Source organism: Coenobita brevimanus, chromosome 24, assembly GCF_032717465.1.
Source record: "Coenobita brevimanus isolate Jiangsu-jjx chromosome 24, ASM3271746v2, whole genome shotgun sequence".
Lineage (NCBI taxonomy): Eukaryota > Metazoa > Arthropoda > Malacostraca > Decapoda > Coenobitidae > Coenobita > Coenobita brevimanus.
Window position 1 is genome coordinate 61,234,758 of NC_136977.1, and position 27,632 is coordinate 61,262,389.

General features: G+C 46.3%; 1 protein-coding gene across 14 annotated transcripts in view; it reads right to left on the bottom strand.

The window, feature by feature from the left end:
- Window positions 1-27,632, bottom strand: part of LOC145393515 (uncharacterized) — a 1,158,665-nt gene that overhangs the window by 169,674 nt on the left and 961,359 nt on the right. For all 14 annotated transcript variants that reach the window (XM_080267654.1, XM_080267659.1, XM_080267660.1 and 11 more), the window contains one exon: window positions 200-261. In XM_080267654.1, coding sequence (XP_080123780.1) covers window positions 200-261 — 62 coding nt within the window. The remainder of the gene's footprint in view (window positions 1-199; window positions 262-27,632) is intronic.

The window sequence follows — 27,632 nt, forward strand, 5'->3', positions numbered from 1 at the left end:
AATGGAGAACAATGGAACGGAAAATCATTAGCAGAATGTTCCCGCGACAAAGCAAATTAATAAATCATACAAACTTAACATAACCCCAGCATCAGTCAGAAAAAAAAAATAGTAAAAAAAAAAATTATATATTTTATTAAACCTGTAAAATACAATAAATAATAAAGTAATAGAAAAATAAAGGAAGAAGACACTGTACCTGACTAATGCGGACGCGGTGGTCGCCGTCGCCGCCCTCCTGCATACCGTTCCCGACGCCGCCTGGTGGTGACAACTACGTTAGTAAACAATTGGGGGAAACGAGCTCAAAAATGAACTCTCTCTCTCTCTCTCTCTCTCTCTCTCTCTCTCTCTCTCTCTATATATATATATATATATATATATATATATATATAGTGTGTGTGTGTGTGTGTGTGTGTGTTGATAAGTCATAATTTCTTTTTCAGAACAGGTTGATACTATGCACATAATTACGAGGCTTACTGACACGAGTTGGCCTGGGAGGAAGGTAGAGTCCCGGAGGATTGGAAGTCAGGTATAATTATTCCCTTGTACAAAGGAAAAGGGGAAAAAGAAGTGTGTGGTAATCATAGGGGCATTTGTCTTCTTAGTATAATAGGAAAAGTGTATGGTAGGATACTTATAGATAGAGTTAGAGAAAGAACAGAGAAATTAGTTGGAGAAGAACAGGGAGGCTTTAGGAAGGGAAGAGGTTGTGTAGATCAGATATTCATTCTTAGATCTTTAGTGGAAAAGTTTCTAGAGAAGGGAAAGAAGTTGTATGCGGCTTTCATGGATTTGGAGAAAGCATATGACAGGGTGGATAGACAAGGATTGTGGAAAGTGTTAAGAATATATGGAGTAGATGGGAAGTTGTTGAATGCTGTGAAGAGTATGTACGATGGTGCGAAGGCTGCAGTGCATGTGGATGGTGAACTAAGTGAATTTTTCTCTTTGAAAGTTGGGTTGAAACAGGGATGTGTCATGTCTCCATGGTTGTTCAATCTGTACATGGATGGGGTAATAAAAGAGGTACAAGGTAGGGTAGTGGATGTTGGAGTGGCCCTGGTGAGAGAGGATAGTGTTTGGAAACTCCCTGTACTGTTGTTTGCAGATGATACTGTGTTGTTGAGTGAAGACGAAGGGGAGCTGCAAGGCTTGGTGGATGAGTTTGAGAGAGTGTGTAAGAAACGGAACCTAAAGGTGAATGTAGGGAAGAGTAAAGTGATGGTCTTTGAGAGAGGTGAAGTTAGTGAATGTACAGCGAGGTTAGATGGTGAGGAATTGGAAAATGTGAGTACGTTTAAGTATTTGGGTAGTGTGATGAGTAAGGATGGAGGTTTGAGGGTGAAGTGCTTGAAAGGGTACAGCAGGGAAGAAAGGTTGCTGGTTCCTTGAAAGCAGTGATAAGAAACAGGGAAGTGAGCATGGAAGTGAAAAAGTTACTACATGACAGTATTGTGATACCAACTCTAACGTACGGAAGTGAAGCTTGGACATTGTTGGAAGGACACAAGTCAAGAGTGAGAGCAGTGGAAATGAGTTATTTAAGAGGAGCCTGTGGAGTCACGTGGAGAGACAGGCTGACGAATGAGGATATAAAGGAGCGTTGTGGTGTGGATGTGGATGTGATAGGAAGCGTTATGAGGAACACACTGAGGTGGTTTGGCCATGTGGAGAGGATGGAGGGTGAAAGACTGACGAAGAGAGTGTATGTGAGTGAGGTGGAGGGGGGAAGAGGGAGGGGGAGGCCGAGGATGAGATGGAAGGATGGGGTGGAGAGGTATATGAGAGAGGGGGGTGTGAGTTGGGAGCAGGGCAGTGAAATGGCGGGGGACAGGGCGACTTGGAGGCGATTTGTTTGTGGCCACCCCAAACGGGATTGAGGCGTCTGGCAATAGATAGATAGATAGATAGATAGTGTGTGTGTGTGTGTGTGTGTGTGTGTGTGTGTGTGTGTGTGTGTGTTGATAAGTCATAATTTCTTTTTCAGAACAGGTTGATACTATGCACATAATTACGAGGCTTACTGACACGAGTTAATTAGAATCCCAGTGCCGTTATTGCTAATCACGGTATCACCACATAAATTCACATCAGCATGAGACCGAGGTAATTAAAAGAAATCTCATTTAACTGTGATCTGGAATGACAGTTTACCAAATAAGTCATAATCTATTTTCATGCGCTTGATGCTTTAATTAGTGATGATGTGTGATATGACACAAACATATACAAGTTGTCTCATTTAGTAGTGACTCTGTTTTACTTGTTGCAGAGAATCAAGCATACATTCAAAAATAAAAGGCTATATAACGTCACTCAATTTTCACTCAGTTTACTGCCCACTTACCATGCACTTCAATACCACAGATCTTTCCTATTCTAAGTGTACCAAATAACAGACTACAGTGTGTATTTATCAAATAACAGTTACTCCACTTCCCCCCCCAACCTCTTGCCCATTGGTCCCCTTCACTCCTACAGGTCTCCCCTTAGCAATATATTCTCGTCTGGAGATAGAGAGTAAATATGAAAGACATGGTACTGCACTGGTAACTGGAGATTTTTCTTAACTCAATCAGTACGAAAAAAATCGCCCATATGCTAAAATAAATCGAGCAGAGAGTGAAATAAAAGATCGCCATGAAGAAATACTATAGTCATCCCAATATTCCTTCGTCTACTGATAGGGAAAACGGAGGGTCAAAGAAAACAGTCGTCCTGATCGAAAGTTGGGCTTGGGGGATAAAGGATCGAGGATGTGGAGTTCAAAAAGGGGCGTTCAAGGATGTGGAATTCAATAGAAGGGTTCAAGGATGTGGAATTCAATAGAAGGGTTCAAGGATGTGGAATTCAAAAGAAGGGTTCAAGGATGTGGAATTCAAAAGAAGGGTTCAAGGACGTGGAATTCAAAAGAAGGGTTCAAGGACGTGGAATTCAAAAGAAGGGTTCAAGGATGTGGTGTTCAAAGGAGTGGAGGTTCAAGGATGTGGAGTTCAAAGAGGAAGGATCGAGGATGTGGTGTTAAGATGGGGGTTCGAAGATGTGGAGTAGAAAAGGGGGTTCAAGGATGTGGAATTCAAAGGGAGGGGGCGTTCAAAGATGTGGAGTTCAAAAGAAGGGTTCGAAGATGTGGAGTAAAAAAATAGGTTCAAGGATGTGGAGTTCAAAGAGAGGGGGGTTCAGAGATGTGGAGTTCAAAAGAAGGGTTGGAAGATGTGGAGTTAAAATGGGGGTTCAAGGATGTGGAGTTCAAAGGGAGGGGGGGTTCGAAATGTGGAGTTCAAAGTGGAAGGATCGAGGATGTGGAGTTAAAAGGGGGGTTCGAGGATGTGGAGTTCAAAAGGGGGGTTCGAAGATGTGGAATTAAAAAGGCGGTTCAAGGATGTGGAGTTCAAAGGGAGAGGGATTCAAAGATGTGGAGTTCAAAGGGGAGGGGGTGGAGGATGTGGAGTTCAAGGACGCAATATTCGAAAGGGAGGGAGGGAGGGAGGAGGCGACGGTGTCAAAGAGGGAGCGTTCAAGGAAGTAGTGTTTAAAGGGAAGGAAATGCGGGGGGACGAGGTTCAGGGAGAGGATAGGTTCTAGAACCTGGTGTTCAAAAATGAAGGAAGGGGTCAAGGCGGTAGTGTTCAACAGGAGGGGAGGGGTTCTAGGAGGTATTCTTCAAAAGGGAGGGGGGGGGGTTCAAGGAGTGTTCAAGTGGGAAGGTGGGGTTTGAGTAGGTGGGTTCAAAAGGTGGGAAGGGATCGAGGAAAAATGTTCAAAAGGGAAGGAGCTGTTCGAGGAGAAAATGTTCAAAACAGGGAGGGGGGTTCAAAACAGGGAAGGAGGGTTCAAAACAGGGAAGGGGAGGGGTTCAAAACAGGGAAGGAGGGTTCAAAACAGGGAAGGGGGGGTTCAAAACAGGGAGGGGGTTCAAAACAGGGAAGGGGGGGTTCAAAACAGAGAGGGGGGTTCAAAAGAGGAGGTTCAAAACAGGGGGGAGGAGTTAAAAACGGGGGAGGGGTTCAAAACACGGGGAGAGGGGGGTTCAAAACACAGGGAAGGGGTTCAAAACAGGGGGGGAGGGGTTCAAAACAGGGGGAGAGGGGGGTTCAAAACAGGGGGCCTCAAAATGGAATCCCCAGAGTCATAACCCCGAGTCAAAATCAAAGCCAACATGGAGATCAAAGTCCGGGTGTGTGATCAAAGCGGGGCCACTCTCACGACAAAGGGTGTGTGTGTGTGTGTGTGTGTGTGTGTGTGTGTGTGTGTGTGTGTGTGTGTGTGTGTGTGTTAGCCTGCAGCCTACGTGATGCTGTGTTTGTATTAAACCTTGGATACAGCTATACAAGATTGAATATACACTGACAATATAATACATTTAATACAAACATCCTTCCAGCTGAGTTAATTGAATAGGATAGCGTCTACAGGTGACGTGGTGGCGGAGAGAAGGAGACTGAAGATGAGATGGAGGTATATGAATGGGGGTGATAAGTTGGAGGCAGGGCAGCGTAATGGAGGAGGGCAGTTACACGGAATCAAGGCATCTGGCTATTTATAAACAGAGATAAACAGAGAAATAAACAGGCCAGAGATAAACAGACGGACAGACATATACAAGTAAACAAATGTACGGCATTAAGATCTAGTCAGGAAGAAAGTATTCAGATTTCTATTCTCAGCACTTCCGTATGATTTTATAACCATCAAGGAAGAACTGTTGTCGGAAATGGCTTAGAGACTGTCTGGAAACTCCTTACTCCTTGCTACTTCATTCTTGCGACCACCACATCATTTTATTTAATTTAAAGACGACCTGCAACACTGAAGAAGTTGACGATGGAAGAAAATGGCGAGGGGTGAAGGTAAATTTCTCGCAGCCAACCTAGATGAAATATGGGATGGGGCATTACAAAAACTGATAAATAAAGACAGACAGATATAGACAGAACGGCAAATAAGTAGGCTGATAGATAGACAGCTATAGTGCATGAGTAAATCGTGTTTCCCTTTCCTACAGCAGCTAAAAATGACAGTGTTGACATCCCTCCTAAGTTTTGTGTAGGTTACCAGTGTAGAGGCGGGGAATAATAGTACAGTAGGCTTGGAGGTGTGGACAGGTAAAAATACAGGTAATGAATAGGACTTGTATTGGCTGTGAGAGAGAGAGAGAGAGGGAGAGAGAGAGAGAGAGAGAGAGACGAAGGGAGGAGGCACATGAAAGGGATACGGAGAAAACAAAGGGAGAAGAATATGGATGAAAGAAGGGGTGAGTGACAGATGAAGTACGAGAAAGGCATACATACATTTCTACGTGTGTGTGTGTGTGTGTGTGTGTGTGTGTGTGTGTGAGTAGGACTCCCCTTGTCAGCCTGGCCTCCTTTCATCCTTTGTGTCCAATACACTCCAGACGGCGGCACAGGCGGGGGGGGGGGGGGAGACGGAAGTGCACTACCAGGGAAGAGGGGCCACTGAGATTTTTGTTTCTCTCTCTCTCTCTCTCTCTCTCTTGTATTCAGTTCATATACCGTAGTTTACTCTAATTTTCTGACAACGCACTTTGCTCTAACTCTTCCGTGTCATGTTTTCTTCCCTTTCCCCCACTCTCCATCTCTCAACTACAATTCCCTCATACGTTCTTTTTGTCAACATTATCCAAATCTCCAGGCGCATCTCGAGCCAGAAACAACATAATAAAAATAAACAAAATAAGAATGCCGGGAAGCTCCAAATGCGCGCGAGGCGGGAGTGGGGAAGGACGGGAACGGGGAGGAGGGTGGCTTCTTGGAACAGCCCAAGGGTGGTGATGTAAACAGACACGAGTGTTGTGTGAGACGGGCTTAAAACATTTTCATCTATTTGTCCTCCCTCCCTTTCATTTTCTCATTTCCCATCCCCCCTCTGCTTCCTCCTACTTCTCTTTGTATTTGTACTTTCTTGTTTTCATTACATTTACGTCCCTTTGTCATTCGCTGTCGTCTCCCCCTCCCCCCTCCCTTTTTCACCACCTCTCCTTTCCCCTGCTTCTCTTTTATATTTTTGTGTTTGTATTTTTTGTTTTTATTACATTTTCGTCCCCTAGTCACTCGCTGTCATCTCCCCCTCCCTTCCTGTTTCCTTTCACTTTCGTACTCAACTCTTTTTTACTTGCACATTTCCTCCCGCTATTTTTTCTCCTCTGCTATTGCCTTCCTCTTTACTTTCGCTTTCGCACTTTCATTTCTCTGATATTATCTCTCTTCTTTACACCTTTATCGTGTTTTCCTCTCCGTTCCCAATCATTTTTCCCCACTTCGCCTTTCATACTGTTCTTATCAATTTCCTTTTTTCCCCCACTGTTTATCCTACCTTCTCTTGCCTCTGCACTCGCTTTCCCTCCCCGTTCCATCCTTCCACGCTATTTCCTCTGTTTTAATGCTATCACCCTCCTCCCTTTCCAATCCCATCAACTCATGTCTACACTTCCACCCCTCCACTACAGACGAGAGGGGAGAGAACGGTGGACCAATATGAAAGAGAGACAGAGAGAGAGAGGGGGGGGGGGCTGGTGGAAGTAGGAAGAGATTGAGGGTTCAAAGTAGCCAAGGAGGAAAATGGAGGAGGGGGAGGAGGAAATTGAAGAGCGGAAAAACCCAGGTGGGGATAGGCAGGAAAACTGTGAGGAGGAGGAGGAGGAGGGGGGTGGGAGGGAAAGGAGGGAAACCTGGATGAGTGGAAGGTGAGGGAAGAGAGGAAGGCTCAAGTGAGGGGGATTAATGTCCTGTGCAGGAGGGAAGCTGAGGGAAGGGGGAAGGAAGGTCGAAGGGAGAGTGGGAAAGGTTGATGAGAGAAAGGGAGGAAGACAAAGCAGCTGGCTGAAGGTAAGACTGGGGTAGGAGGAATGGTAAGGGAGGGGAATGGGGGAGTGAGTGGGGGAAGGGGAACGGGAGAGGGAAGAGAAGGGAGAAGGGGATGGGGAGGGGAAAGGAGAGGGGGAAATGGGGAGGGGAAAGGAGAGGGGGAAATGGAGAGGGGAAGGAGGGGAAGAGAAGGTGGAGGGATAGTGGACCATTCCCAGGCCTCGTGTCAACAAATGTGATGGCGGTGTCAGAGCAACGGCGGTCCCTGATGCCACACACACACACACACACACACACACACACACACACACACACACACACACACACACACACACACCGAATGACAATCTGCCCGCTTTCATTATATAAACTAACCACACGGCATAAACAACCTATATCCACAAACCAGATCATAAACATAAATCATAAACACACAAATTAAGACACATTGATCATAAACACATAATAAACACACCAATCATAAAGAAAGAAAAAAATGATTTATTAATACAAATCGGTCCTGAAGACAAACACACAAGACAATAAACACAAGCAGATCATGAACAATAAATCATGAACACAGATTATAACACACACACACACACACACACACACACGGGGAAATATACAGTGACAATTTGGAGGGCAGACGATATAGCAGCCTGCATACTAACTGACGACGAGCAGCGATATACAGACATACGGGGATATACAGTAACCCGTATACGAAGGGACGATGTGTGTGTATATGTAGAGAGACAGACAGAGGTTGAGACAGACAGATAGATAGAGAGATAAAACCTATATAGTACTTTTTTTCTTTTTATAAACTGACGAGATGTGGAGTTTAAAACAAACGATAATCACCCATACAAAAACTGACGATATATATAGTTACAGAATCAATATATAAATAGATATATACACATGTGATATATAATAGCAACCCATATATGTGTAGAGATAACACAAGGTTAGTGAATTCACATATGTTTAGAAATACAGAGGCGATATATATAGTGCACGGATATACACACACGATATAGTGACATAAAAAAACTGTGATGGGTAGCGATACGAAGACGACGGTGACACATTTACACAATAACGATACAGTGAGCTATGCAAAGTGCCGATATACAGGAATATACGAAGCCGATACAGTGAGTGGAATAAACAGTGACGGTGTGCAGAGACATACATATTATACAGTGACTCGTATACAAAGTAGCTATTTTTGAAGTATACAGAAGCGATATAGTGCCTCGTATACATATGACTGTGCAGAGATACCGATATACCAAGGAAAATATACTGGGTCATACTAGAGAACAACAACACTGCTACGTACAAGGGAATAAACCGCTAAATCAGTAAAATACGATGCTGTAAAAAAAATAATGGCAGAACAGTAACGCCTTCAATATTGTACCCTCTTTTGTACAATATTTTTTAGTAGCAGTAGTAGTAGTAGTAGTAGTAGTAGTAGTAGTAGTAGTAGCGGTAGTAGTAGTAGTATTTTATTCAGATTACAGTAGAATTTTCGAACAAGAGAATTTTGATGTTACAGTCTTCATTAACCTCTTCACAATAACATCTCACTTAAGCTGAAGAAAATCGTCTAACATGGCTACTTAAAATTAAAAGTTACAGTTCTGAGGGGGTTAAGCTCAACGCCAGGAAAAATCCACCTTAAGCTGAATAAAATCGTCGGAAAATAGCCTGAGAAAAGGAACTGTTTAGGGAGTGGCGAGGTTAAAGGAGATAGTCTAACCTCTCCAGTATACAAGACCGTCTGTGAGTAGAAATAAATCGTCTGGAGAGCAGGAAAACACACACACACACACACACACACACACACACACACACACACACACACACACAGCAATATGGTGAACGATACGAAAAAATGTGCAGTCGCGTATATTTTGTTTATCACTGGGACTTAACATATTACTGATATTAATTAAAGTGACGATAATTCTCTCTCTCTCTCTCTCTCTCCTCCATCTTCATTATCTTCCTCCTCCTGCGCTACTTTCTTCCCCCACCACTCCTTCGTGTTACGACCTTAGAGTAGTGTTAACGGCACCAGAGGGAAGCCTAAAGACACACGCACGCAAATTAACGCACTCACGCAACCACGACACACACACACACACACACACACACACACACACACACGTACACACAATCAGACACGCACCTGAACCAACTTCCGCTCTCCCATTAACTCTAGACCACAAACGACTACTGCTACTAACCTATTACTACTACTACTACTACTAGGCTACTGTTACTACTACTACTATTTCTATTACCATACCACGACTACTACTCTTACCACCAGTATAACAACAACCATCATTTAACAACAACAACCACTACTACTACTACTAATTCTACTACTACAACTACAATCTCACCGGCTGTGGTAGTGGTGGTAAGAGAAACGCAATATGATTTTCAATTCCCCCTCCTCTCTCTCTCTCTCTCTCTCTCTCAAACTCTTGAAATTAGTTTGTAGAAAAGATAGGAGTGATTACGTGAGAATGGAGAGAGAGAGAGAGAGAGAGAGAGAGAGAGAGAGAGAGGTGGAGGGACAGGAAGGAAGCTTGAAGGGGATCTAACAATAAAATCCCCCCCTTTTTTTTTTTTATCCTCCTGGCGTCTTACCCTCCGTTTCTCCCTCCCTCTCTCTCTCTCTCTCTCTCTCTCTCTCTCTCTCTCTCTCCCTCTCTCTCTCTCCCTCTCTCTCTCTCTCTCTCTCGCTCGCTCGCTCCGTTTCTTTTAGCCTCCACAAAACCAAACAAACTAACATATTCTAAGCAACCCTAACCTATGCCTTCGAACCATGCTAAGTCCTCCCCATCCTAAACTAACAAATTCATTCCTATTCCCAAATCAATCTAACTAAACACGACCTCCTCTATGTTAACTTAATTCTAACTCAATCTAAATTAATCTAACTAAACATGACCTACTCTATGCTAACTTAATTCTAAACCAATCTAAATTTTTCTGACCTTCCCAAATCGCATCCAACTCCACCCACTCTGAGCTAACTTGACCTCTCTTCACCCTTCCAAAATTGACCTAACCTAACCTTTTCCTTTAAAATTTGACGCAACTTAACCCAAGCTGCCCTATTTTATTCTAATCTAGACTGATCTAACTTAACGTAGCCCATTTATCCCCACTACAACCTATCCTAACCACACTATACCTACTCATGAACGGATCTTGAATTTGGCTCTCTGTTATCCTGTTCCTGTTTTTTTCTTGGAGGGAACACTTTTGCTGGCTCCTGGCCTTTGGTTCCTTCTTTCTTGCATTAAAAAAAAAAGGCTAACAACCTCTCCTGGTCTTATCTAATCTAACACTATCTAAATCCATCGGTCTTCAGGTAATTCAATCTAAGGTAACCCTGATTCAATCCTCATTTTCCCCTTCCTGTCCTGTTCCCCCTGCCATTATTTTCCCTGTCACCTTGATTGACTTCGCTCCCTTCATGTCTTCCTTGAATTTCCCTCTCTCTCTCTCTCTCTCTCTCTCTCTCTCTCATTCTTCCCTTCTCAAGAGGTTTATCATATTCATTTTCTTCCTCCATTTCCCCACACTTTCTTACTCCCTTCCCTCTTTCCCTTCCTTCCTAATACCTGCCTTCGCTTCCTCCATATTTCATTCTCTCCTCTTTCCTCCCTTCCTCCGCATTTCCTCTCCCTTCATTAGTTCCTCCCTTCCTCCCACCTTCCCTCGCCTTGTTCATACCCTCTCACGTTCTATATTTTCTTCCTTCTATATTGGTTTTCCTCTTTTAAATTACTTCTCCTGTCTTCGTCTCTTCCATCTCTCATCCTTTTCTAGTTCTTCCATCCCTCCTTCCCTCCTTTTTTCTCTGTTTCTTTTAATTTTCTTCATTTTCACACTTCTCCCTTCTCTTATTTCCCTCCATCTTCTCTCTTTTTTTCTTCCTCTTCTCCTTCGCTCTTTCCCTCCCTCTTCCTCTCGTGTTCCCTCCTGCCCTCCTTCGCTTCCATCAATCCCTCTTCCACCTCCTCCTCCTTCCCTTCTTTTCCTTATCTTTACCTTTCCCCTCCCTTCTCTTCCTCATTCTTTCTCTCTTCCCCCCCCCCTCCTTCCTTCTCTCCTGCCTAAACCACTGTGCCTTCCCTCCATCCCTAATTCGCCTCCTCCCTCTTCTTCCTCCTTCCCTCCTCCAATTTCTTCCACCCTCTCCTTCTCCCTTTCATCAGTGCTTTCTCCCCTCCTCCTCTCCGTAATTTCTTCTCTCTCTCTCTCTCCTTCCTATTATCCTTTACTTTGCGTGTCGACAGAAGGGGGGAAGAATAAAGGAAGGAGAGAGAGAGAGAGAGAGAGAGAGAGAGAGAGAGAGAGAGAGAGAGAAGCAGAGGTGAGAAAGGAAGTGAAGCAGAAGCAGGGACGGAAGGCGGAAGGGAGGAAGTTCTAGGAGGGGATGGAGGGGGTGAGGGAAAGGAGAGGGAGAAGGGAGGGGGTGAGGGAAAGGAGAGGGAGAAGGGAGGAGGGAGGGCGTGGTGAGTGTTGACCTAAGGGTGATGACGTCAGAGAGGGCAAGGTCAACACTCAGACACAGACACACACACACACACACACACACACACACACACACACACACACACACACCTAGCCAAGTTAAACAGCCTGAAGAAATAAAACAGGACCTCGAGGTGAAGTGGCTGTCCCTCTCTCTCCCTTCCATTTCTCCTATCTCTCCTCCCTCCCATTTCTTTCTCCTCCCTTCTTCTTTCCCACTCCTTCCCTTTCCTGCCTTCTTCTACCTCATCCTACCTCTTTCCCTCCAAGCATTTTTCTCTTCCTCTGCCCTCCATTCCCTTTCCACCCCTCCTTTATTTTTCCCTCCCCTTTCTTTCCCCCCGATTTTCCTTCCTTCTTTTCCCTACCCCCCTTTCCTTCCCTTTCTCCTTCCCCTCCTCACCCCTATCCATCCTCTTCTTTCCCAATTCCTTCACCCTAGCCATCCTTCACCACTCTTTTCACTTTCCTTCCCTTCCTTCTCCTCCCCACTACTTTTCCTCCCCTTCTCCTTCCCCTACCCATCTCTTTCCTTTCTCCTCCCTTCCCTCCCCTTCTCCTTTCAGTCTCTCCCTTTCCCTCCCCTCTCCCTCCCTTCCCCCCTCCCCACCCTAGCCCGTCGCCTGAGCAAGATTACAAACGCGTATAAATCATGGCCGCTAGAGAAAGGGGGGGGGGTACTCGTCAACTTTATGTGGGGGGAAGAGAGGGACTGAGGTGGGGGGGAAGAGAGGAGGAAGGGGTAGATGAGGGGTGAGGGAGGGAAAGAGGGGAAGTTGGGTGGGTGAGGGGAAGGTGGGAGGGGAAAAAAAATAGGTAGGAAAAGGGAAGGGAAAGACAGAGATGGAGAGGCAGGGGAGGGCGAGGGGGGGAGGGCAGAATGAGCGGGAAGGGGGGAGAGAAGAGAGGGATGGGGGGAGAGGTAAAAGAGGGAGATGGGGAGAAGAGGCAGACCAGTGGAATTTTTACACTACCTTCTTGACCAAACTTCTTTCACCCAAAAACAAAAAGGAAGAAATCAAGAAAAAAGGAAGAGGGAGAGGAAGCAGGTGAGAGGGGGTGAGGGAGAGGGAGCAGGCGAGGGAGATTGAGGGAGAGGGAGCAGCTGGGTGAGGGTGAGGGAGAGGGAGAGGGAGCAGGTGAGGGTGAGGGAGCAGGTGAGGGGGAGGGAAAAGGTGAGGGAGAGTGAGGGAGAGGAAGCAAGTGGGAGAGGGTGAGGGTGTGGTGGTAGCTGGTGTGTTTATAGATGGAAAAGATATAATTACCAGAGTGAGAAGGGTTATTCACTGCAGTTACCATCGTTACCTTTATAATTACGAAAAAATATAGCTATGATTAACATTATTTATTACGGTGATTCACGCCGTCTACTGAGAAAAGATTATCAATAAACATCTAGTGACAACAGTGCTAACAAATAATTATCTCTTACTACCATAAACTCCTGAAAAAGTGGAACAGAGGACGGTGGATAAGTGGAAGAGCAACAGTGGAAGGGAGTCACTGAAGAAATCATGGCCAGTGGATGTGTAAGTGGAGCATAATTAGGAGACGGTAGGTGGAGGTATGGGAAACTAGGTGGAGTTGAGGCTTGTATTGACGAGGTGGGGGTGGAGGGCTGCTATGTGGAGGTGGAAGGGTAAAATGTGGAGTGCCGCAAAGATGAAAGGGTGAAAAATGGATAACGGTGTGGAGTGATGGAATGCGGTTCTGTGTGTGTGTGTGTGTGAGAGAGAGTGAGAGAGAGAGAGAGAGAGAGAGAGAGAGAGAGAGAGGGAGGTGAAGTGATACAATGTGGATGTGTGCGCAGTGATGTGGATGTGGAAGGGTGGGTAGTGCCTTGGTATGGTGGACGGGCATGGTGGAGTGATGTAATGCGCATATGGATGAGGAAGGGTGGAATGGCGCTGATAAGGTAGGGGGTTCTGGTGGAGAGATGTGATATGGATGTGGATGTTGAACGAGTGGAGTGGTCTGGCGGGGTGATGTAAATGCTGATGTGGATGTGGAGTTGGTGTGGTGGAGTGATGTGATGTGGATGTGGAGTGGCCTTGGTGTGGTGGAGGGGTCTGGGAGCCGCACCACCAGGTCTCACGGTGATCAATAGCAACGCCGCACTGGGGGGGAAGGGGCGCAGGGGGCAAGATAGGGGAAGGGGGAGGTAGGGAGAGTGTAGGGGAGCTTAGGGGTGGTAGGGGTAGTGTAGAGGAGGTCGGGGGAGTGTAGGGAAGGTGAAGGGGGCAGTGGGGGGGTTTTAGAGAGGGAAAGTGTAGGAGAGGGAGGGAGGGATTGGGAGTGTGTTGAGGTGAGTGGGAGTAGGGGTGGGAGTGGAGATGGTGCAGTCGCTGGGGAGGTAGGGTTGGTGTAGGGAAGGTGTATAGTAGTGTAGAGGAAGCTTTGGATGTGTAGGGGAAGTAGAGATATACAGAGGAGGTAGGGATGTGTAGGGGAGTCAGGGATGTGTAGGGGAAAAGAAAAAATTGTTAAGGGGAAGTAGGGATGAGTAGGGTAGGAAAGCTACGTAAGAGGTAGGCATATGCCTGGGAGGTGAAGGGAAGGGAGGAGGTGCGAGGGAGGTGCAGAGACGCCTATGGGGGTGATGTAGGAAGGTGTGTGGAGAGGAGGTGAAGGATTTGGGAGGCATAAGGGAGAGAACGCACAAGGGGGAGAGGGTAAAAGGGAGAGAAGGCATAAAGGGGAGGGAGGCATATAGAAGGAAGGGTGTGGAGATCCAGATGAAGAGAAGGTAGGAGTGGGTAGGGTGATGCAGAGGATAGAGTAGAAGAAAGAAGACATGAGAGAATAAAACAAGAAAAGAAATGGAGAAGTATAAACAGGGGTAAAGAACACAAGGATGGAAACAGAAGATGGAAAAAAAAATAGACGAACAGACGGGGGAACAAAAAGGAGAAGGGGAAACTGGGAAAAAAAAGGAGAGGAAAGAATCAGAAGAAAAACAAAATGGGGAAAGAAGAATGTAGGGATGGAGATTAGGAGCAGTCGAGGGAAAACAGAAGAGGAGATAGAAGAGGGCGAGGAGAAAGAGGTGGAGGAAGAGCAGGGAGAGGAAAGAGAGATAGAGGAAGAGGAGAGAGAGGAGGAAGAGATGGGGGGAGAGAAAGAAAAAGGGAACTGGACGGAGAAAGGCGAGGGAAAATAGATGGGATGGTCAAGGTGGGTGGAAGGGATGGTGGTAAGGGTGGCTCTCAAGGGGAAAGAAACAGAGGCCAGACAGGGTGAAGGGAGAGGGAGGGCAATGGAAGGGAAGGGGGTGGGGGATGGAAGGCAAGGGGAGGAGGAGGGAGATAATGGTAATGAAGAGGAAGGGGCGGGAGCGTTGGGGTGCAGAGAGGGTGATGGAAGGCTGAGGTGAGATAGTGGAAGGGAAGAGAAGAGAAGGGAAGGGAAGGGAAGGGAAGGGAAGGGAAGGCATGGTGGGGAGGATAAAAGTAATGAAATGGAAGGGAAAGATGTGGGGGGTGGGGCCGAGAGGGTGATGGAAGGGTGAGGCGAGACAGTCGGAGGGAAGGGAAGAAAACGGCTGGGAAGGGAAGTGGAGGGTGAGGGAAGGAATGATTCTGGATAATGCAGGCGGAAAAGGAGATTGGAAGAAGTGAAGGAGAAAGAATACATGGACCAGCGGGGGCAATGGGAGGGTGGAGGGGAAGGGGAACGAGAAGCTGGAGGAATAATGTGCCGTGTGTGTGTGTGTGTGTGTGTGTGTGTGTGTGTGTGTAAATATTTATTGCCAATAATATATACATATATACAAAACTTACATAGCACAATATGATAGCGACCGTCTGTCGAGCCGAAGCTCCCTGACAGGCAGATATCAGTTTACTGTAAATGTTTTCAGCATGTCTGTACTTATAAGTAACCTTAACTTTTTAAAGAATCCTACAAATTATAAAAGTCTAATATCAAAAGGTATTAGTGGAAGTGATTACCTAGATGATATACGATACAATGTTATGAAAAGTATTAACAAAAAATATTTACATTCAATTTTATAACATGAATTATGTGATAACAATGAAAATAGGAACTGATTTTACTGAGCAATACATAAATGTAAAAACTGAGCTGCAAAGAATTCTGAAGTATATAATTTCTAATATCCCTTTTAAATGTTGAAAGATTGTTTATTTTACCAAGAACCATTTTATTTGGTGGTATACTGTTAAATAACTTGGGGCCAACACATAATATACTGTTTTTATATAGCGCTGTTCTGAATTGTGGACAAATTAAATCTACACTATTGCTTCTGGTCTGGTGAAAGTGTGTGTGTGTGTGTGTGTGTGTGTGTGTGTGTGTGTGTGTGTGTGTGTGTGTGTGTGTGTGTGTGTGTGTGTGGAGGTATGCGGGGGGTAAGAAGGTGTGTGGGAGGTGGGGAGTGCAAAAGGAGGGATGTGTGGAGGTATGAGGAAGGGGACAGAGGCGTGAGGGATGGCTGAAAGTGGAATAACAAGAATGTGGAATTATTAGGGAGACGTGGAGTAACGATGGATTGGAATGATGGAGATGGAATGGTAAGTGTGAAGTGGAAATGTCAAGAAATAGAGTAATTAAAAGTGGAGTGAAAAGGCAAAATGTGGACTGAGTGTGGAGGTGGAGCCGATATAAAGATGGAATGGATTGAAACGAGGTGGAACACTGAAAGATGTGGATAGTGTGGATGATGTGGAGTCTCAAGTAGTCGTAAGGGAGGGAGTAGAATTGTTGGGGAAAAGGGAGGGAACAGACAAGTAGGGGAGGGAGTAGACTAGGGAGGGAGGGAGGGAATGAAAGAGAATTGGAGTAATGAAGGAGGGTTGGAGAGGCGAGGAAGGAGTGGGATTACAAAGAGGTGATGGAGTGGGCAGAGAGGGTCAGAGTGGAGGGGAGAGTGGAAGGGAGTGGAGGGCAGAGTGGAGGGGTTACATAAGCACTACAAACACAAACTTCAGCTACAGGGTTTCAAAGAGGTGGTCTGGCCTTAACACTACACTGGAAGAAGTGGTTGAGCGGGAAGGAGAGGGAAGGAGGAGGGGAACGGGACAGAGGAGAAGAAGGAGAATGGGAAGGGAGAGGGGATGAGTGGAAAGTGAGAGACAGAGGGGAGGAAAGCAAAGTGAGAAAGCGAAAGGACTTGGAGGAGTGAGACAGGAAGGTAGTTGATTAGAAGAGAGAGAGAGAGAGAGAGAGAGAGAGAGGAGTGTTTATTGCATAGGGAGAAGGGAAGCCTGACGGTGGCATATCCAAGGGGTAGGGGGGGAGGCGACAGCTGAAAGAGAAAGAGGAGGGATATAGGGGGATGAGGGAGGGGGGCAGGGGAGGGGACGGAAAAAGGAGGAGAGACAAGAGGAAGGAGGAGGAAAAAGAAGGGAGACAGAAGGGAGAGAGAGAGAGAGAGGAAGAAGCGAGGAGGAGGAGGAGGAGAAGAGGGAAAGAGAAAGGAAGAATAAATGAGTTGGAAAGAGAAGGAAAGGATGAGAGGAAAAAGAGGAGGGTAGGTGAAAGAAAAGCAAAGAAATTGAAAGATGATAATGAAAGTAACGAGGAGAAATGGAGATAAGGAAAAAAAAAATATAGGAGAGGAAAGAGATGGGAATGAAAAGGAATGATGAAGGAGAGGGGGAGGGGAATGGGAAGAAAAAAAAAAGAGGAAAAAGGAGAGGAATGAAGAGGAAAGGAGAAAGAAAATGGAAAGGAGAGGAAAACGAAGAGAAAGGGGTAGGGGAGAGAGGAGGAGAAGAAGGGAAAGTGGAGGCAGGAAACGGGGTATAAGAGAGAGGAGAAAAGTTTAAGAAATAAGAATGGAAACGAGGACAAGGGAAACGAGAAGGGGAAACTGAGGAACGAAGAGGAAGAGGAAAAGAAGGGGTAAAAAAAATAATAAAGAAGAGAGGGTATCAAAGAAGAGAAGAGCAGATTGAAACAGTGATCAGAAATTAAATGGAAGAAAAGAGCAAGGATAGAAGAGGAGAGGTAAAGAGGGAATAACAGAAGAAAGGAAGAGAATTGGCAGAGAGAGAGAGAGAGAGAGAGAGAGAGAGAGAGATGATACGGTAAAGACAGGAGAAAAAGAGGAAGAACAAAAATGGAGACAAGAAAAAGAGTGAAGAGGAAGCTGAGGAGGAGAGAAGAGATAGACGAGCGAAAGAGAGAGTAAAAGATCAGAGCAAAAGAGAGGTGAAGAGGCAGATAAGAGGATACACAGATGCCTGAGCTCTCTAAAGTGAAGGAAAGGTGAGGAAACGAGAGGGGAGGTGAGGGAAAGAGAGGGGAGGTGAGGGAAAGAGAGGGGAGGTGAGGGAGAGGTGTGGTGAGGAAGGAGGGGAGGTGAGGGAGAGGCGAAGTTAAGGAGAAGTGAGGCGAAGGAGAGGTAAGGTGAAGAAGAGGTGAGGAGAAGGAAAGGAGAGAGGGAGAGATGGAAAGGAATGCAGGTGCGACTAAGAGTGTGGGGGAGGTGAGGGGGTGAAGTGTGAGAAAACAGGTGTGAAGGATGGATGAGTGAGAATGAGGTGTGAGGGAGGGAAAGGTACAGGGCAAAGACGGGAGGGAAAGGAGGGTGAGGGAGAGAAGGATGAGGGGGTTTGAGGGATAAGGCATATATATAGGGAAGGAGAGAAAGGTCAGGCAGTGGGAGAGAGAGAGAGAGAGAGAGAGAGAGAGAGAGAGAGAGAGAGAGAGAGAGAGAGAGAGAGAGAGAGACAAGTAGTACCTCAAAAGTTCTTACGACCCATACTAAGGAGCTACCATGAATAGAAGGGATGAAGACTTTCCCCACCCACAGAAAAGGAAGTGTACCTAACCTGGAGGAAGGAGGCCGAGTTTGGACATTTTACAAGAAAAGGGGAATCACTCAACCTACCCTGAGTCAGGCCAAAACATTATCTCCAGCTCTGAACTACTTTACTGAGGAACTGGGAAGATGATGGAAAGAATGGAGAGGGAATGGGGGTTGAGGAGATATAGGAGGGAGAAATGGGAGGGAAGGAAAAGGAAAAGGTTAAGAGCATGAAGGAGGAATGAGAAGGAAGGGGAGAAGTGAGCAGAAGAGGATGGAAGAAGAGAGAGCCGAGGGAAAGAGACGTGGGCAAGAGTAAGTTGAAGAGGAAAGAAAAAGGGAGCAACAGAATGAAGAGGGAGGGAAGAATGACGGGAGAGAGGTGTGTGAGAGGAAAGGATGAAGGAAGGATGGACAGAAGGACAAGGGAAAATGCGGAGTGAAAGAGGATATGGCAGAGGAAGTGAAGGAGGACCAAGAGGTTGCAGACAAAACACAGGGATGAGTGGAGGGGAGGGGAGGGGAGGGAACGGGAGGAGAGGGGGAGGAGAGGGAGAGTGGGGAGGGAGGGGGAGGGAACTGTTGGATTTGAGAGTTTGGGCGGTGATGGGGATAAATATTGATGTTTGATGAGAGGAAAACAGTGAGAGGGCTTTGGCAAGGGGAGGGAGGAGGAGGAGGAGGGGAGAGGAAGAAATGTGAGATGGATATGGGAGAGGGTAGAGGAGGAATGAGGAGAGGAAAGCGGATGGAGGGAGCAGGAAAGGAGTGACGAGGAAAGGAGAGGGGGAGAAGGAAAGGGGAGTGGGAGGAGGAAAGGAAAGGCAGGAGGAAGAAAGGAGAGTGGGAGGAGGAAGGGAGATGGGAGAGAAGAAGAACGGAGAGGGGAGAAAAGAGGGAAGGAGAGGGGAGACAGGATTAAAGGTGAGGGGAGAGAGGAAGCGGAAGTTGGAGGGGAGAGAGGAGGAAGGGAGGAGGGAGAAAAGAGGAAAGGGGAGGGAAGGCAGAAGGAAGGGAAAAGGGACGGACAAAACAAGGAAGGAGAAAGGAGAAGGAGGTAAAGGGGAAATGAGGAAAGGGGAGGGGAAGAGGAAGAAAGACAAGGGGAAAGATGAGAGGAAAGAGGATGGAAAGAGTGGGACAAGAGGAAGAAGTAGAGAGAAAGGAGACAGGATGGGGAAAGAAAGGAAGGAGGAGTAGGAAAGGAAAAGGAGAGGAAGAGGGAAGCAAAGGAGTAGAAGAGGAAAGCAAAGGGAAGAGGTAGGGAGCTGGAGATGAAGAATGGTAGGAGGAGGGAGCGATGGAGGGAATGAGAAGACAGGAAGAAGGTCACTCAATGAAGAGAAAGGGAAATGAAGGAAGAAATGAAAGGGAGAGAGACAGGGGGGAGAGAGGAAAGGAAGAAGGGTGCACAGGGGAGGAAAGGGAGAGGAAGAGAGAAGTGATGGAAGGACAAAGGGAAGGAAAGACAAACAGTAAGAGATCGGTAAAGAAGGCAGGCAGGGATGGAAGATGAGAAAGAAGGATAAACAAAGTAATATGAGAGAGAGAGAGAGAGAGAGAGAGAAGGCTGGGTTAGATGGAAGTATTCCCTGTTAAGACGGGAATTTTCCGGGACTGACAGTATTAACGATGAAGAAAAATACAGAAGTTTGCCCTATACAAAATAAATGAATAAATACATAAATATTTAAAAAGGACCAAAGGAGAATAAACATATATTACTCTCATATAAAAAAAAAAGTAAGGCAAAGGAATGAGAGAAGAGAAATAAAGAGGGGAAGCCATAGTAAAGAGGTGTTATTGATGAGTGTGTGGATGAGGGAAAGGAAGTGTGATGGAGTGGGGGAGAAGGGGGTATGGGAGAGGATGGGGAATGAGAGAAGGGTAGAGTGGGTAGGGGACGAGGGGGAAGGAGAAGAGGAAGGAGGGAAAGGGAAGGGAGAGGATGATGGAGTTGCTGGAGGGAGAAGGATAAGGGGAAAGATGGAATGGAATGATAAAAGGATGAGGAACAGGGTAAAGGGTAGGGATGTGCTGGGAGAGAGAAGAGGGAAAGGACGAAGTGGGAGAGGAAGAGAGGGGGAGAAAGGTGAGAGGGAGAGGGGAAGAAGGGGGAACGTGAGTGGGATGGGAAAGGGGAGAGGGAGAAGGTGAAAGGGGAAGAGGCAGGAAGGAGACGGGGCGAAGATTGAGACAGACTTGAGGAGCTCCACAAGATAAACACAGACTCCCCACCACACACCAACTTCAAGTCCCTCTATTAACTTAAGATTCTGTGTGTGTGTGTGTGTGTGTGTGTGTGTGTGTGTGTGTGTGTGTGTGTGTGTGTGGCTATAATCTGACGTCTTCCTTGAACTGAGAATATCGACAGAGGCAGCAAAGAGAAAATTATAAAAAGGGCAAAGGTGGTGAATGTGTTAATAAAGTGAATATTCAGGTTCAGTCAGTGCAGAAACCAATTAAGCGGACTGACGTAGTTTAAACTCGAACAAAGGGAGGAGGCGCGTGCGAACACATACACACACGATACATTTATCTATCTGTCTATCTACCAATCTATCAATCTACTTGCATGAATGTGTATGGACTGATTGATAGGCCCAAAAGCAACACATAATTATATAAAACCAAATAATTATTACATTCACAAAAACTCAGAAGAATGGAGAGTCGGCCAAAAAGACGTCCATCCATCCATCCATACACACGTACATACAAACATAACATACATACATATATACGTAACTGGATTTACATACATACACGCAACACGTACACATACAACTTTCTACACAAAAAATGGAGAGGAGAGAAGACGAAACAAGAGTCCAATCATCTACCCATCCCAACACACACCGGTACGTAACAGTTTATACGTACATACATACATAAATACATACATACATCCACAAAAAACACACGCACACACGCAGTACATACATACATACAAGACAGGCCCCCTCCCCGTCAGACAGGCTGATAACAATAGCGTTTTGGTTGTGATGGAGGTGATATTCCCTCTCTCTCTCTCTCTCTCTCTCTCTCTCCAATTTAAAGTCCTCCACATCCCTCTTTTCAGCCATTATGTTCCTCCCACTTCCACCATTGTATTCCCCTCTCCCCCCATTCTCTCTCTCTCTCCCCAATTTCAACTCTTCCACACTCCCTTTTCCATTATATTCCTACCACCTCACTTCTACTCTTCCTCCCCTCCCCCCCACCTCTCTCTCTCTCTCTCTCTCTCAACTTTAACAGGGTCGAGACGAAGAAGCAGAGTTACCAAGGAGACGAGTGGCCTGGGGAGTGATCTTGAAGGGGGGCAATGGTCGCCAGGGGGGAGGGGGACACGGAGGGGCGGAGGAAGAACTCACAAGGGAGAGAGGAAAAAAAAACTAAGAAAGATTACGTATATATTTTTTTTAACTCAAGACGATTTTATTCACCTTACGAGAGACTTCAATCTGTGAGAGGCTAGATATTGTCTTTATTTACCTCTTTATTACTAGATTTACAGACGATTTTATTCAGCTGTGGGAGAAACTTTAGTCTATGAGGGAGTTACAAGTGGTTTCTCCTAACGCGCGTGTGTGTGTGTGTGTGTGTGTGTGTGTGTGTGTGTCGTCTTCAACCCCCTAGCTCCTTTCAATGACGTCCTTTTCACCCTGTTGCAACTGCCACCAGACGATTTTATTCAGCTTAGCAAATTGCCACATCTAATTCCCCAAGTTCTTCAGGTTTGTCAGCACGAATAAAATGAAAAATGAGTCTTCGAACTGCAGGGGTTAAGAGGGACGATTTTCAAGGGAGGAAACACTTAAAAGGGTCGGCTCTCAAGACGGACTATTTTCAGGGAGAAGTACACTTTTAAGGGAGACGACTTCCAAGAGGAACCACTTTTAAGGGAGACGACTTTCAAGAGGAACCACTTTTTAGAGGGACGACTTTCAAGAGGAACCACTTTTAAGGGGGAAGACACTGAAGAGGAAACACTTTCGAGAGGAATTACTTTCAAGAGGAACTACTTTCAAGAATTTTTTTTAGAAGGACGACTCTCAAGAAGGGCATTCAAGGGGAAGGGCTTCTTAGAGGGAGGACTTTCAAGAGGAACGACTTGGGAGAGGAACGGGCTTTGCAGGGGTTCAAGATAAGCTGGCAGGGATGGGACAGCGGCTGAAGGGGGGGAGGGGAGGGAGGAGGAAGAGAAGAGAGGAGGAAGGAAAGAGAGAAATGAGAGAAGAGGAGGGAAAGAGGGAAAGGAGAGAAAAGAGGAGGGAGAGAGAAATGAGAGAAAAGAAGAGGAGGGAAAGAGATAAAGGGGAGAAAAGAGGAGGGGGGAGAGAGATAAAGGGGAGAAAAGAGGAGGGGGGAAAGAGAAATGAGAGAAAGTGATAAAGGGGAGAAAAGAGGAGGAGGGAAAGAGATAAAGGAAATAAAAGAGGAGTAGGGAAAGAGAGAAAGGAATGGAAAGAAAATAGGAGGGAAGGAAAAGAAAGAAAAGAGGAGGGAAAGAGAGAGAGGAAGGAGAAGAGGAGCGGAAAAGAGGGAATGGAACGATAAACTGAGGTGGGAAAGAGAGAATGGTGAGGAAATAGGAGGGAAAGAGAGAATGGTGAGGAAATAGGAGGGAAAGAGAGAATGGTGAGGAAATAGGAGGGAAAGAGAGAATGGTGAGGAAATAGGAGGGAAAGAGAGAATGGTGAGGAAATAGGAGGGAAAGAGAGAATGGTGAGGAATTAGGAGGGAAAGAGAGAATGGTGAGGAATTAGGAGGGAAAGAGAGAGGAGAGGAGGGAGGAGGGGAGGGAAGGAGAAAAAAGGGAGGGAGAAAATAAAAGAAAGAGAAGAGGAAGATAAGAAAATGAAAGACAGAGTAAATACCAGGAGAATGAAGGTAAGAAAAACATGGAGAGAGGAAGCTGATAAGAGAAAGAAAAGAGATAAGAAAACAGGAAGAAAAGATGGAGGAGGAAGAAAAAGAAGTGAAAAAACAAAAACAAAAAAATGGACGAAAAGAAGAAGAAACCAAATGACAAGAATAAGTAAAATTAAACAGGAAAAAATAGGGGAAAATAATGGATAATAATGGAGATAAGGAGGAAAAGAGGAAAGGGAATATAATACTGAAGAGGACAATACAGAAGAGGAAGGGAAAAGGAGATAAGAGAAAAATGGGGCAAAAAAAATATGATACAGATGAGAGGGGGACATGATAAAAATAAGATGGCTGAGAAAATAGAGCAAGATATATAGAAAAGGATTTAAGAAGGAAAAAATAAAAGAAAATGAGAACTGACTTAGAGGAGAGAGAGAGAGAGAGAGAGAGAAACTTGTTGTCAATAGGGGGTTAAAAAACCGTCAAAACAGGTTGATTGGAGGAGGAGGAGGAGGAGGAGGAGGAGGAGGAGGAGGTACAAAGGGGAAAAGGACGAGAGAAACGGAGAAGAAGGAATGGGAAAGTGGAAGAGGAGGAGGAAGAGAGAAGTGGAGGAGAAGGATGAGAGGGGAGAGAAGATAAGAAGGGGAAATGGAGAGGAGATGAGAGAGAGAAAATTACGGAAGAGGAAGGAGGAAATAGAAGGAAGGAAAGAGAAGAAAGGAATGTGAAAATAAAGAGTGACAATAGGAAGTGTGCAAGAGTATATAGGAAAAGGGAAAAGAAAGGTGAATAACTGATAGATGGAAGAAAAGGGAAGAGAGACAGAAAGTGAGTTTGGAGGATTGGAGGAGGTGAGGAGAGGAAGAAAGGAAGGGAGACAGGATGTGAGGATGGAGGGAGGGAGGAAGGGGGATGGGGGAGACGAGAGGGAGGAAGGGGCATGAAGGAGAAGGGATGAATAAACGAGACGTGAAAGAAGGAAGGGATGAGAAGAGGAAGGAGGGAGGAGGGAGGCAAAGACGGAGGGAGGACGGACCAGAATGGAGGAAGGGAGGGAGGAAATGTAACGAGATAGGCTACTGAGAGGGGAGGAATGGAGAAGGGGAAAAGTTGCGTGGGCGAGAGGGGAAAGTTGTGATAAGAGAAGAGCACCGAGAGGCTGAAATTGAGGGGAACAGGAAAGGGGGAGGCAGAATGAGGAAGAGAAGGGAGAGGGTAAAGACTGCTGCGGAGGGAGAAGGGGGGAGAGAGAAGGGCCGTGGAGGAGGAAAGAGGGGAGCAGTTGGGAGAGGAGAGGAGAGGAGAGGAGAGGAGAGAAGAGGAGAGGAGAGAAGAGGAGAGGAGAGAAGAGGAGAGGAGAGGGGAGGGAGGGGAGAGATTGGGGAGGTGATGGAAGAACAACAAGACAGGGAGAGGGGAAGGACGCAAGGGAGGAACAGGAGAAATATCAGGAAGGGTAGGAGGGAGTAGGTGGAGAGATGGAGGGAAGGGAGGGAGGGGAGAAGGGAAGGCGAGGGATTCGTGGAGAGATGGAAGAAAGAACAAGATGGGGAACGGAGGGAGAGAGTAATGGAAAAGCAAGGTTGAAAGATGAAGGGGGACAGGGAGCGGGAGAGGAAGGGGAGAAGAAGGGGGGGGGTTGAGGGGTATGGGAAAGATAGGAAGGGAAGAAGCGGGTTTGGGGAAAGGAGATGGGTGAGTGAAGAGATGGAGGGGAAACAGGAAGGGAAAGAGAGGGGAAAGGGAGAGAGAGAAGGAGGGGGGGGGGATGAAGAGTAGGGAAAGAGAAAGATAGGAAAAGAAGGCGGATGGAGGGGGAAAGGGGAGAAGAGGGAGGAACAGGAAGGGAAGGAGAGAAAGGAGAGGGGGGTGGAGAGGCAGGATGGAACAGAAAGGGATAAGTGGGAAAAGAAAGGAGCAACAGGGTGGAAAGGGGGGGAGGGGGAGGAAAATGAGAGAGAGAGAGAGAGAGAGTTACGCAAGATCGGAGGAGAAGCCAAGTGCCACCACAAAATTACCAACCACACCACCACAGCTCCGTTCCTCAGCTTTAATACATGCCACCTCTCTCTCTCTCTCTCTCTCTCTCTCTCTCTCTCTCTCGGTCCTCCCCTCCTTCTTGTCAAGGTGGGGGAATTGGGAGTAAAAGTAATGGAGAAGTGGGTGAAGACTGGGAAGGGTGAGAGGGCGTAAGGAGAGAGGGGAGTGGTGTGAGTTGAAAAAGAGAGGGGAGTGGAAGGAGTGGAGAGACGAGAATGGAGTGGGTGGGGAGAGAGGAGAGTGAAGTGAATGGAGAGGGGAAAGGAGGAAATGGGAAGTGAGGGGAGTGGAGAGAGAGAGGGAAGTGGGGGTAGTGGAGTGGGTGGGGAGAGAGAGAGGAGTGGAGGGAGTGGGGAGAGGGGAGGGTGGAAGTGTGGTGAAAGTGAAACTGTGATGGAGGGTGGAAGTGGAGACTGAGAGGAAGTGGTGAAAGGGAAGAAAGTAGCAATAAGAGGAAGTGGAAGAGTAGGAGAATGTGGAAGAATGAAAGATATGGAGGAGTGAGGGAGGAAAAGGAGAGAGAATTACACAGGGTGAGGATGTGGAAGGGGCAAGGTGTTGGAGAAAGTAATTAAAAAGGGAGAGAATTTCAGGGAGGGAGAGAGAGAGTGGAAGACAGGTGGAGTGAGTGGAGCGAATGTGGAATGAGCGGCAAATAGGAGAAAGTGGAGGGGAGGCAGAGTGGTATAAATAACAGGACGGGGAGATGAAAGTGGAAGGTGGAGCAGTCAAGGTGAAGGGTGGAGCGGCTGGAGTGGAAGGGTGTGGCAGGGTGGAATCGGCAGGGTGTGTGTTTGTGCAGACTTATAACCCCTTCAGGCCTATAACTCAAGCTTAATAAAATACACGGAATAGAGCAAGAAAATAAAAGAAAGAATGAAGAAAGAAAAGGAGAGCGTAACCCAGCTACTCCCCTGCCAGGTAGGCTATACACACGCTGGGTAATGAAGTTCCCTAACACCCCTTCTTTAGCGATTTATTTTTTGATATGGCTGGTTAACATCCTTGTGAACGTTATTTATGCAAAGTATGGCGGCACTGAAAGGATTTATGTACCACAGGAGAGAGTAAGGTGTAATAAAATAAATCGGTTAGGAAAAGGTGTTAGGGAGCTTCCTTAACCAAGGACTGTTTGGTGGTGCTAAGTCATCATAATGAGGGGGTTTATAAGGAACAGTGGAGAGGAAGAAGAAGAGCTGAGAAAGAAGTAGAGAAAGAGGGAGGGAGGGAGGGCAAGAGGGAGGATGGAAGGGGAGGAGAGGCTGTGAGAGACAAGAGAGGAGGGAGGGACGGTAAGAGGGAGGATGGAAGGGGAGGAGAGGCAGAGAGAGAGAAGGGGAGAGAGGGAGGGAGGGAGGGAGGTGGGATGAGCGGTAGGATTAGGGGCATCAGAGAAAATGACAGTGAGGAAAATTAAAGTAAAAAGAGTGAGCGAGTGGCCAAAATTTAACCAGCAAGAAGCCAACGCAAGGAAAAATATAAAGTGCGTTAGCTGAGAACAAAAGCAGGAAAGTGAGACAGGAAAATTAAAGTTAGAGAGAGTGAACCATAAAAAAAAAAGGAATTAAAAAAACAAAAAGGCAGAAAGAAAATGCAAAAAAGTGAGTTGTTAAAGTAAGAGAACAACAGTTTGTGAAATAAAGGCATGTGAACAAATACCCCCTAATAAGAAAATAAAAAGAGCAAGATGGAAGAAGTATGGTAAAAAGGGACTAGACGTGGGGCGCCCTTCGGTTATTGACTCTCTCTCTCTCTCTCTCTCTCTCTCTCTCTCTCTCTCTCTCTCTCACACACACACACACACACACACACACACACACACACAGAGGTGTGTGTGTGTGTGTGTGTGTGTGTGTGTGTGTGTGTGTGTGTGTGTGTGTGTGTGTGTGTGTGAGGAGGGGAAACTGCAGAGAGGCATGAGGGAGAAGGACGAATGAGAGACAAGCGGTGAGAAGTGAGTGACGGAGAGAGAGAGAGAGAGAGAGAGAGAGAGAGAGAGAGAGAGAGAGAGAGAGAGAGAGAGAGAGAGATGATGAAATAAGAAAAAGAGAAGAAATCAAGAAAAGACAATTGTAGAAATAAATAACAATGGAAGTAAGACGCAGGGAGAGAAATAACGAAGAAAAAGAAGCCTAGAGATCTGATGCAGGTGAAGGAGAGGGAGAAAGACAGGTGACAGGGTCCAAGTGACAGGAGGAGAGACAGGGAGAGGAGAGACGAAGAGAAGACGGGAAAAGGAGAGACGAAACGAGGTAAAGGAAGGGATCCAAGGGAGAGAGAGAGAGAGAGAGAGAGAGAGAGAGAGAGAGAGAGAGAGAGAGAGAGAGAGAGAGGAAAGAAGAGGAAGAGGAAAAGTATTAGAGGCAACAGGAGAGATGAAGGGAGGAGACGAAAGAAGAGACAAGAAATGGAGAGAGACAGCAGAAGTAAGAAGTCAAAAGGAGAAGCCAAGAATTGAGTGCCACGGAGAAGAGGTACAAAAAGACAGAGGGGAGAGAGGGGGAAAGATACACAAGAGAGAGGGAAAAGAGGGA